Here is a 12,454-nt window from a genome sequence, read left to right as displayed (position 1 = left end):
ATGGCTGTCAAAGGCAAAAAGTTACTGCGTGGCCACACACCCAAACAGTTACACCCTCCTCAGCCATTCCTTGTGCCCATGCATGCCTGCACACAACAACAAACCAAACCCAAATGAAACAACACACACTGTTTATAGCAGCTATGATGTCTGCTATGATGCACAGTGACACGCATCCATTTTTTACATTTTCTAATTGTCACATTATTGAGTCTGCATTAACATTCAGATACCCAAAACCTTGGCTTGTGCAGAGGAGGAAGAAAAACGGTTCAGATTGCACTGCACGTGCGAAGCAAGGTCTTCTCAAATCAAAGCACACGCACAGGGCCTTCACCTTCCAGGAGCTCACAAGGGACAGGGTTAAACCATTTCTATGCACAAACAAGTTTTAATCAACAGTGTGCAAGTCTCCTTTAGCGTTTACCTTGTGGAACACGTCAACAGTAATACTTCAGTCACTTCGGTGAATCAAGCCTCACTGCTGCCACCACTTCCAGGCTCATCTGCAACCACTACAGCATCTGCTCAACCTGATCTACCGACACAGAAATCAAGTAACTTTCTCCTGTCAAAGCTCTCTCTGGTGCTCCAGCTGCCGCAGGCTGCTTCCAGGCAGCTGAAAGCATCACAGTGATCAGCGGGGCCATCCAGACCCCCCTGTTCAGAGCTGGACTCCAAATGCTGATGTGCTGGTTACAAATCCTAAAGGTGAATGTATGTCACAAGCCGTACTGCTGCCTCCTCCCCTACACTAGAAAACTGCCTGAATCCCTGAGATGCCACCTAAAGCGGCCCTGCAAACCCAAGCAGGAAGCAGCAGTACTGCCAAGGCAGCTCCATCACCCCAGCTGCTCCTGGAGCAGAGTCTCACAAAGACCAGAAGACGCAGGTCCACACGACGTTAACTGCCTGGGGACGCTGCGCAGTGTGATCCTGGGCTCTGCTACACATTCCTGCACCCCTGCTTGCACCAAATCTGTCAGTCAGTGGTTGCAGGAAAACTAACACAAAGGAAAAAGGAGGCGGAAAAAAAGTCACCACATTCCACATCTAAAAGGGAGAAGTAAACACTGGGACATGCTCCTAACTGGGAGATACATGTTGGCCCACATTCCTTTTACCAAGGTTAATATCCTGGCCAGTGTTCTGACATTTACCTCATCCTTTTCAAGTCATTTAAACCATTACAAACCCTGTATTTATAGCTCGATACCTTCCATGGCTCCCTCCATGGGCATACCCTTCCAAGCACCTCCACCAGCTTCCTCTCTTGCAACCGCTCTCAGGCAGCCTTTTAATCTCTGTGAGCCTGACTTATCTTCATGCTGCCTTGATCTTTATCTTACTCTCCACCCCAGCACATTATGTTTCACCCATCTCTTCAGTTTCATCTTTTAAATTGTAAGCTCCTTAGGACAGGGACAAGCACATTTCCATTTGCGGCACGCTGCAGGGGACCTCCGTCCTGCCTACCTGTTCAGGTTCTATGACAAGCAGAGATCACGTCTGGAGCCACGAGCCTTGATTAACAGACTCACTGGTGTCACTAATCTCGAACTGATTTCCTGTTCACCACAATCTGCAATTTAAAAATCGCCTTGTTCTAAAAACAAAAACAAAGAACGCCCACACCCCACCCCAAAAGACCACCACGGAGTTAAATATAGATGGCAAACACCTCTCAAATTATCTTGCATAACGAAAAGCAAATATTCTGGAAGTCTGAACTCAGCAGTGGAGGTTACTACTGAAAACCCAAACAGCTTACAAGTTCTAACAGACTAAAACACCAGAAAAAGTCCTCAGAGCAAGCAGTATCGTGTTGGTTTCTATACATACACACGCGAGCACACACTCATATTGGTTTAAACATAAGAAATGCTTTAGACCTACAGGACAGTATGTTCTTTCACCTATCTTGACAGAAGTTTTACCTGCATCCAACTGGTGCTGACCACCACCCTTGGCCCCCTCACCTGCAAACGGGCTCCAGTTACTCAGACCTGGAAAGCCAAGGTGCTCAGACTCGAGGAGAGGCCTTTCTGGACCTGGTTTGTCTTGGCCATTTTAGCTCTACTGTCAATAAGGGGCCACAAATGTTGTAGAAACACCAATACCTGTCAATAGCTTAAACCAGATTTCATACAGATTAGGTCTCACATGGCTCACATTAATAGCTTTTCTTGATCTACTATGATAGGTTCTCATTTATCTGCTTCACTGTCGATAGGAACTCTCCAAACTCCTGACAGCCTAAGAGATCTGTGTCAAAAGAAAAGAAGTACCCATTTCCCAAAAATAATTCAGGCTCAGTCTATCCAGCACCAAAAAAAAAGTTACACTGCAAATTCAGCTGTTCAGCAAGAGCCTTTAACAATAAAGCAAGCTGGCCTGGCACGAGTACGGTAACAGAACCTCACCATTCTCCGTGGAGGGAGTTATATCATTTATTTGTGTCTCAGTAAAACCAGAAGCAAGTTTAACCAGGTTTCTTGCATACCTTTTGGTATCACTTCCCATTATTTTCAGAAAAAAGAAAACATTTTGGTATCTTCAGACATTTCACAAAATCCTGTCCTACTAAAAGCAAGCTGGCCTGGCACGAGTACGGTAACAGAACCTCACCATTCTCCGTGGAGGGAGTTATATCATTTATTTGTGTCTCAGTAAAACCAGAAGCAAGTTTAACCAGGTTTCTTGCATACCTTTTGGTATCACTTCCCATTATTTTCAGAAAAAAGAAAACAACATTTTGGTATCTTCAGACATTCCACAAAATCCTGTTCTACTAAAAGGGAAGCCTTTCTCCAAGTAGGTAGCGTATTTATGAGCCTTTCATACCCTAGCAAACACTATTCTTGCCTATTTTATGCCCTAAATAATAATTTGATATTTATATGTGTTCATAATATACATATGCTATACAGTGAACACAAGCACTATTCACCTTGCAGTAATGATTTCAAAGTTTTCTGTTTTCTCGAGTCACATTAAATGGCACTGTCGCCTTGGCGTGACAGCCAAATCTTAACTACATTAACTTCAGTACGAGCCATCTCTTTCAAAAATCCTTTCTTCTCAGAAGATTAAAAAAAGATTAGACTTTAAACTTAACTCACAAATCACTGGCAGGCAACACACATGTACAGACACACAGAGGCAGCCAGAATTGTTAGCATCCATATAGCTACATTAACAGAAAAATAAGCAACCTTTGCCCCTTAAGACACAGCTCACGACTTAACCAGGACAGAAAATGCTTGTTAACAGTCTACTGAACTGCTGCTCTTGGGTAATGCTACACCTGAAGCAAAATCTCCACAAATCCAAGCACTTGTATGTCCAAGATCATGCAGATAAGATACTCAGCAACACCTCTGAAATGCCTTTGATGAGCTGGGCTAACTTACCTTTTCTCCCCCCTGCCCCCCAGTGTGTCACAAATCCCTACTGATCAAGGTTCTCAACTACACAGTAACTGTCCCCAGGCTGAGTGACCTTTACAGACATGCAGGGCTTGGTTAAAACTAGAACTTACTTCTTCCTCTTGCCCAAGTCACTGCTTTAACCTGTGCAACGTGATCACTGGATCGTTGCTAATATTCAAAAACTAAATGTGAAAAAAAGACAAACCAGCAAATCTGCAGGGTGGGCCATAGGACAGCTCTCCAACCAAGTAATCACGTACCACTTTAGGATGAGTCATTAGACAGTGCTGCATTTTTAGGAAAAAACAACAGCAATAATACATCCCCCAGGCTCCAGAAAGCTTGACACTCTCTTACCTGCCTTTCACTTCTATCACTCCATTTTCTTCTGGGTTGAGGAACACCACAGTACTTAAAATAAAACTGCAGTTTGTTTCCCACTTCAGGTCAGACAAACAAACTTGTTAGGGCAATCAATACACTGGACACCACTCGGCATGTTTTCGGGAGCGCCACTGACCCACAAAGACACACCAAGGTACAACGCAGTACTGTAAGCTCTTTATCGTACCACCCAAAACCTCAAGGTAGGAACCCTCCCCTCAGCAATCAACATGAGGAAAACTTTATTAAAGATCCTTTGATTAAAAAAAGAGCATATGCAAAGGAAGAAAAACCCAACCCCAGCTCGATCTGCTGCTAACACGTCACTGGACAGACAAAAAAGCCTTAGGAAGCACCCAGTGGCAAACCACTCTGGGCTGGAAGGACTCGGTAAGCATCGCACAACTTCTGCTGTGCCCACCTGCCTCTCAGGGTGACAGGGGGACGAGGAGCCCTCAGACACCAGGGTAGGAGGGGAAAATGTGCAGTTTTAGAGGAAAAACTAAAAGGACACTAATGCATTTGATATTTTTTGGGGAGGAAGCTGATAAACGCTGTCTGAATCAGTAGCAATCACTCCTAGAACTCCCCGCGTCCTGCAGCGCTGCTTTAACCTACACCACAGCCACAAGCAGAGAGTTTGACTCCCAAAAAACATACACATGATCATCAGCTGCAACTGTGCATTTAGAGCCTGAAAAGCTGATTTCTGGAAGCATTCTGACACTGACTACAAGTAAGCGCTCTCTCTCAACGGCAGGGGAACAGTCGTGTCTCACATTTTCTCACCCAAGCACAAGTAAAGCCCAACTGACTCTTGGTCAAATACGTCAGAACCAGCTCACCCTGCTCTGCTTCAGCAGCTCGTACTCTACTTGAGAAAGTTACCCAGGGTTTTTTTCAGCATAGCTGTAAGTCACTCAAGACTGTTAAAGCAGCATCTCTTACAGCAACGTTAAAATGGTTTGGGTTTAGTTTGGGGTGCTGGGATTGGCTGGTTGTTGGTTTGGTTTTTGGTATTTTTTGGGGGGTGGTGGTTTCTGGTTGGTTGGTTCGGTTCTGGGTTTGTTTTTTTTTAAGAATTCTTATCCAGGCATTACTTCAAAGATGCAGGACACACAGCAGCTTCAGGATGTGCTTCAGTAGGGTTCTTCAAGTTATTTTTAAATGGGCCTGTGCCTTATGTTTGCTGCTGATACAAAAGAGCCTCAGTCTAAAGCAAGCTTTTAAAAACCACTGGTCTGAAACCCAAAAGGGGCAGTTATTTGCCTGGTATCCTGTAAACTGTAATTTACTATATTAGTAATAGCTCAAACTTCCAGCTTCTGAATTTCTCCAAGTGTCTACTGTCCATTATATATTCTCCAAGATTCTGCATTTGAAATATGCAAAGTTGCCACAAAGGATCTGGACGATTCCGAACACAAGTTTTGCTTTACAGCTGCACTTGTTTTCCTTCCTCTCAGCTCCCCAAAGTGCACACAACGCTCTCACCCAGTCCAGCACAGGAGATTAAAAAGCTGAGGAACGTTTAAATTATAATCCTGCACTTTAGAGAACTTCTGAAACAATACCTTAGCATAGTGTTAGAATATCAGGTAGAGATAAGATTAAAGTGTAAAATAAGTGGGTTGCTATTAAGCTGAACATTACACTTGCTCTGAAGAGTCTGTTTAGTTTTTGAGGTCCAGGGTATCTTTGCAGGTTTAATATTTCTAATTAAGTCTGAAGAAACCTGTATTATACAGGACCCATTATGCAGTTTATTACCGCCCCGTTCTCATTATCCTCCTCGGTTTCTACAAGGTCCAACAACATGGTATACATTAGCTAAGCCCTGTTTGAAGTAGCTTTAGTGTTCTGTACTCCTAGCACAAAATTTCATGACTCAGATTCATGTAATCAAAACTGCAAACTGCTTGCTTCAGTATTGTGTAACAACTCTGTGATGAAACTGTTCTGCTAATGACCGCCTTAAACTCCAAGCATTAAAAATCAGAACCTCATGTTCTTTTTATCATCACCATTATCAATGTAAAACTGAGCTCAATTTTGCCTAAATCCAAACTAAAAGTCTAATGACAAGCCAGGCTCATTTTACCATCTCAAGTCTGTGCCCTCCCGTCCTCCATCCATGCCATGAATGGAGAAGGAAAAAAAAAAAGCTGTATTTGCATCAGTGAACCTGAACCAGGAGTCGTTTGGGAATTACAATGAGGGGGCAGTGATGCATTGGAAACGACTCCACCACCCTCAGCAGTCAGGAGAGCGCAGCTGAGTCACAGAACACAAAATTCTGTTTGAGCAAACAAAAACAGAACCGAAAAGCAAACAATCCAAAGCTGGGAAGTGTTTTCCTCCCAGTAAAACTGCTGCATAGGGAGACAGGAGAAAGTTCACTACCTGAGAGAGTTTAATACATAGGGGATAGGGCTCCTTCCTAGGAAGCAAAGGGTAAATGCATCTGCTAATTGTTTTCCTTAAGAATGGATTTAACCACAAAGCATTTTTCAGGCAAAGGGACTGAAAGAGTGGGATGTAGAAGGGAAGAAGAGACAGCACTCAGTTCTGCCGAAAGTCTCCAAAAGTATTAAAACTATCGATTACACACAGGCACACTACACCTCTTCAGGACATAAGAGGTTTACGAGTGAAGCCTTATTTTCACTATTCAAAATGAACCCAAAAGTGTTTCTCTGGATTGCAGAAAAACTTTTTAAATACTAAAATAAAAGCTTTATTGCAGTAGAAACTGATGAGATGTTTAAACACAGACTTCCAAAGTTATGCCTGATGTAGCTCAGAGACACCATTCAGTATGTGAATGAGAACTGGTATTTTTTATAATCAAGAATTTCACGTCTTCACTGAGAAAGAGATACACACCATCAACCCACAACACCGGTCCAGTCTGGCAAGCTACTTTAAACCTGGACTATTCCAAAATCTGTTCACCCTCCGTGAGCCACCTACAAGGGGACAAGGTTGGTACCCCACCTGCCCTCCTACCATGTACCAGAAATATTTTATGCTGTTTTTATAGAAACCTGTCAGACCTTGCTTTGGAGCAGTGTTTTGTAATTTTGTTTTTCTTTTTTAGGACTACAGACAAAAAACCAAAACCAAACAACAAAACCCAACCTAAGCTCCTACTATTCTTATGCTGAACTTCCTGCCAATGCCTGTGTTTTTATGCAGAGCTTCTTTCACTTCACTTCACTTTAATGCATGTTTCATTTCCAGAAAACTTCAGTTCACAGCAAAAGCCAGCAGCTGTATCCTCTCGCTCCTCTGCAACTTGTAATAGAGAAGGGAAAAGCCCCAAGCACAGGGCTGTAGATGTTCTGTTGTAGCAGTAGTAAGCAAAATGTTTAACATAAATATAATTTCTAAACACATAGCTTGAAAGTATTTTTAAATGTAATATTGCTAGTACAGCTGAAAGGAAACAATATCTGCTCTTTTTTTTCTCTCAATTTTGTAAGAAGTTTTACTTCACGACACAGATTTTAGTCATGTGAGGGGAATAAGACCAAGCAGGAATTCTGCTGTCTTTGGGGGTGCTTTTTTCAAAAACAAAACACACAAACCAGCTCTGGCAATCACAGTGCCTTGGACCTCGCTGACAAATCTCTGAAGTGATGAAAGACGAACTTTGGAAAAACGCACTTCTTGGACTGGCAGCTTCCAACGTCTTCTAAATTTGATTCCAACCAACAAAACAAAGCAGAGCAAAAAAAAAAAAACCACTGAGGCAAACCACACATTTCTGAGCCACCCCAAGCAGCGCTGCCAAACTTCAAATGGCATGCAAGCCGACTCAGGCGTGTACCTTCCACTATTAAAGGCTACACAGTTCTAAGCTCCTGCAATACCTTCTGCCTTTAGACACTTAAAGTGAAACTAGAAAAAAAAATCCCATCATTTCAGTGTTTAAGACTGTAATTAAAAATATAAAAGCCAGCAGCAGCCTGCCCCTTTACTGCTTCCTCTGTTGACAGAGAAGTAGACACATATCAATGTCCAACAATGATTAAATATTTCCTCTTGGTACTCATCAATTATTGACTACACATACATTTGCAAAGAGGAAAACATTTCCAGTTTGCTATCCGGGCAGGTGAATTACTGTAAAGAGTTCACTGGGTCACTAACACCAAAACAAGGGTTATACCGTCAAGGTTACAGTGCAGCGCAGCACTTGCACAAACACTGCTGCTCGGTCAGTGGATGTGCACAATACCACTAACACCTAATTACTATTTTTTGCTTCCACCATGAGAGCAAAGAGCTTAGCACAGGAATAGGAGCGTCCCTCCTCTTTATCACAGCCTTCCTCCCCAGCACTTTTTTTTTTTTTTAACTTAAACACACACCTCAAAGTGCATTACCTTAAGCTGGGTCAGACCACTGATGATGTGAAAGCCAGCAGCCTTCTCTCTAAAGTTTCGGACCAGGAAGCCACCACTCAGAGCCTGCTCCTCCTCTGCTACAGGCATTCCTCACCTGCTCTGCAAAAGGCAGATCCCTCTGCACGGCCAGGGAAGGGTTATGGCTCAGCTAAGCCCTTGGACACCGCTAGAAGCTGGTAAAGGTGGAGGGCATGGGCTGCAGAAGCCCCCAGCACCATGATCAGCCACCAAGAGATGGCTTCTTTGGAGGATACAAGGATTCTTTGGAGACCAGAGCTCAAAAGGAGCACATAAAAGCTTCAAGGGAAAAAAACGAGTTCTGTTTACATAAAATTCAACTAAAATGTGAGCAGATTTGCACATAAAAAACCCTAAAACACACATTTCACCTATACTTACTGAAAAAAACAGATCTAAGCCCCAAATATTTATGTCTAAACCCGATTTAGCAGTTTTCAGCTTTCCCTATCAATGACAAATTACAAAGTACCAAGCCCACAAAAAAAAAAAGTGAGGTCATCTAGTTTTAAGAAGGGAATAAGAAGAAAACACAAGTGAAAGACAAAAAAACAAGAACTACCATAACCTCAGGACATGAACTCACAATATGAAATACAATTAACGTCTATACTAGCAAAATTCTTTTATAAAAAAAACCCGAGGCAGATGACAGTTTGACACCACCTCTAACTGCCTTAGAAGAGCCACACAAATCCTTCAGGCCAAGGACCACATCCCCTTGCACTGTTGTGCAGTGGTCAGGATGCTGCACTACGAGACTGGTTGTACTAGGATAATAAACAATATTATAAAAAATATTTACCCCACTCTGGGGACTCCATTTCAGTACTAAATAGACAGTCTAACTCCTACAGTTAAGCAAGCATGAAAAGAAAGTGCTTTTAAAGTCACAAACCTTTTCTTGCAGCATTACACTTGAGAGCGTCAGATCTGCTGAAATCTATGCTTACGTAAGCTCCACTGTCCAAACCCGAAGTGCCATTCTGGAGGTGGCAAGTTGGCGCTGTAGTACTCGCCTCACAGCTTATAGAATCGTCACGTAAATTCAGAGCGATGTAGTTTAAGCCATTCTGAAATCCAGTTGAGGTATCCCTGGACATTTTGCTTTCCTGACCATCAGAAATGTTTTCATCCGGTTTTAACCACACATTGTCAAACGAGGCAGAGCTGTGCCTTTTGCTACTATCAGTAAAGAAAGAGGAGGAGGTCGTCACCGTCCTGGCAGAAGAGAACGTTTCAGAACTGTGTCTCCTCCTGCCTTGAGGATCAGCTCGAATCACTTTTGGTCCCATAGGAGGTTCAGAGCTGGGAACAGAGAAGCTGCTGCTCCCAGGGTATCTATCCACAATGCACAGCCTGTTAACGATGGAAGAAGGGCTGTCAATCTTCACGCCGTCGTCGGACTCAGCGGCAAAAGGCCGAGGCGGTGTTGCTGCCATGTTGAACGTCATTTCCGTGTAGTCATCAGTCCTGTTACTCGCAGTGCTAACACACGCAGTACCAAATGAAAGCCGAGCGTAGTCAGGATTTGGTGGGTTTCTAGGAATACCAGAACTTGCATAAATTGAAATATCCGTTAAAGAGTTAGACAGCTCCTTTGCTACTTTTGGTGACTGTACGTCCAAGTCTACGCTCATATAATCAGAAAGCGGGGACTGTCTGTGGTCACTACTTGAGCCTAGGGACGATGGTGATCCTTCTGCAGACAAGGAATATGGCGTATTACTTGCTTTTTCACTGAAATCAATATTGATGTATTCACCGGGACTCGCTGGCTCAGGTGGAACCGTACGATCGTACATTCTTGGGATCGTGTTACTCCCTCTTGTAGCTAGGGGGAGTCTCGTGGGCCTCATAGCCCTGTTCTGCACAAGTCCTTCGTCCGAACCCTTCACCACAGGCAGTTTAGAGATGCCGTTAGTCAGAGTCTCACTGCTGACCCCTTTTACATTTTCTGGTCCACCACACAAGAGTTTTCCAGGTGAAGACATTGGAACATATTCACTGTGATCACCGTTTTGTCCTGATAATGCCTTAAAGCTTCGGGGCAAAGAAAAATATGAACTGAAACCCTTGGAAACGGAAGCGGTGTGAATATAATTCGAATCATTGGGAAGCTTTGGAGCTGAATTACCAGGTGACATATCCATATACTCATTGTTTATGATCTTCTCATTACTTCCTTTAGAACTAAATCCAGTCAAAGGACTTCGTACAGGTGAAGAGCTACCCTTTGGAAACATCATCATATATCCTCTGGAGTCAACCTGAGACGGTGACCATGAGCTGTTAATCTGCTTTGGAACAGACATGTTTTTAGGAGTCATTGGCAAATAATCGCTGTTGCTGGATAGAGAAGATGCAACTCCTGGCATCATTGGCATGTACCCATCATCCCTGGCTTGACTCCTACTTTGGTTACATAGAGAATCAAGGTTAGCATCGTTGTACTCCGATTCATGGTTATCTTTCAATTTTGGTGTTTCAGAGTAAAGTAATCGTCCGTGATTTCCTGCAGAATCTTCATCTAACGAAGCTGTAGTTTGTGTCATCTTCTGCTGCACTGCTACAGAAGTTGGTTTTGTTAGAGAGTAAGTTCTTTTCCTGAAACACTTTTCAGCTTCCATATAATCATCATCTGCCTGTTGCTTACTCATGGACATGTACTCACTCAGACAGTTCTCCTCTCTGATAGGCGGTGTGTTTCCAAGGGAATCCGGTGTATTACTCCTGACTCGGAAGTACCTGAAATCTCCAGGGCTGGAGCCATATTCATCAGAAGAGATAAATCCCCCATCACTTGGTGAACCACAAACGGATGAGCTAGAAGGCCTGGTCAACGTGTCTGAAGCAGAGCCATGGCCGCTACTGGAAGAAACACTGATGGGACTTGTAGTGGAGGGAAAATGAGAAACGGGCAGCGAAGCAGACCTGGTGTGGCAAGATGAGCTGAAAGCAGCTCTCACGTACCTTCCACTCCCTTCCTGCCGGCCCAAATTCATCCTTGCAGTATTCAGGTGGATCAGACTCCCAGTCACTGACCTAAAAGGTCTGGTCATGGTTCCTTCTCCTTCACTGGATGTTCTGAAGCGATAGGAGCTGCTGCTTTTGGTGGTAGGAGGAGTCCCTCCAGCAACGCTCTCAGTTCTAGATCTCCTCTGCAAGCCCGTCTGGCTGGGGGGCAGGTTGCCCAAGTGCCTCCTAGTGGTGATGAAGGAGATAGGGTTGGTACTACTACCACCACCAGAAGACTGGCTCTTGCTTCGGGGCCTGAACTCTGCAAAGGCCTTTAGAGCTTTCATGGTCTCTAGGAAAGTCTCGTGCATATTCTGGGCAACCACCGAATCGTCCACTTGCATCCAGAGCTCGCCAGGTCCAATGGAGGCAGATCTTCCCACTTCAATGAAGAAGAAGTTCTCCGAGTGGCCGCAGCGGCGAATATTCATTAGCTGCAAATGGACAGAGGGCACCTCCGAGTTTAGCTTGACTAGGTGGATGGCCTTGCTGGACAGGCACAACCTATACACTCCAGTAAGGTTTTTTGTTTGTCCCAATCCTTTGGGCTTAACGTTGACCTGCCACACCTCCTTGAAGACAGTGCCAGGCCTCAGGGCGACCCCGTAGTGCTCGTCATCCTCATCCACGTGCTGATCAGCGTGGTCCTCCTGCTCCAGGAAGCCCCTCTTACTCTGGCTCATGAGCTCGCTGATTGCCTCGTACCAGGCCTCCTGCTCAGCCTCATTCTCAGCCAACATGGCAAAGTACTCGTCCTTGGTGTACAAGGCGATGATGTGCTTGTGCTTGGCATCCGCCCGCCGGCTGACAGTGAAGCACTGGTAGAGGGGGATAACCCGCTTGTCCCCCCGCCGTTCGCAGGCTGCTCTTGAACTTCTTCTCGCTGTCGTAGTACTCCAGCCGGGCGGGGGCCAGGTGGCTCTCGGCCCGCAGGACGAAGTACCGCTTGTGCCCATGCTTCTGCTTCCGCAGGTACCCGCACTTCCTCACGTCCTCCCCGGCGGCGGGCGGTGGGACGCCCCCGCCGTTCGCAGGCTGCTCTTGAACTTCTTCTCGCTGTCGTAGTACTCCAGCCGGGCGGGGGCCAGGTGGCTCTCGGCCCGCAGGACGAAGTACCGCTTGTGCCCATGCTTCTGCTTCCGCAGGTACCCGCACTTCCTCACGTCCTCCCCGGCGGCGGGCGGTGGGACG

General features: G+C 44.9%; 1 protein-coding gene across 1 annotated transcript; it reads right to left on the bottom strand.

Moving 5' to 3' along the window:
* Positions 1-9,135: 9,135 nt before the first annotated feature.
* On the bottom strand, positions 9,136-12,429 carry LOC104545604 (insulin receptor substrate 2-B-like). Its single transcript, XM_010190789.1, has 2 exons — positions 12,281-12,429; positions 9,136-12,157 (listed from the first exon to the last, which is right to left on the bottom strand). The coding sequence occupies exon 2, from the start codon at positions 12,001-12,003 to the stop codon at positions 9,136-9,138; it is 2,868 nt and encodes a 955-aa protein (XP_010189091.1). The 5' UTR covers positions 12,004-12,157; positions 12,281-12,429.
* Positions 12,430-12,454: the final 25 nt, after the last annotated feature.

Source organism: Mesitornis unicolor, unplaced genomic scaffold (assembly GCF_000695765.1).
Source record: "Mesitornis unicolor isolate BGI_N332 unplaced genomic scaffold, ASM69576v1 scaffold998, whole genome shotgun sequence".
Lineage (NCBI taxonomy): Eukaryota > Metazoa > Chordata > Aves > Mesitornithiformes > Mesitornithidae > Mesitornis > Mesitornis unicolor.
The sequence above is the reverse complement of the archived record's forward strand: the minus strand, read 5'-3'. Positions and strand labels throughout refer to the sequence as shown.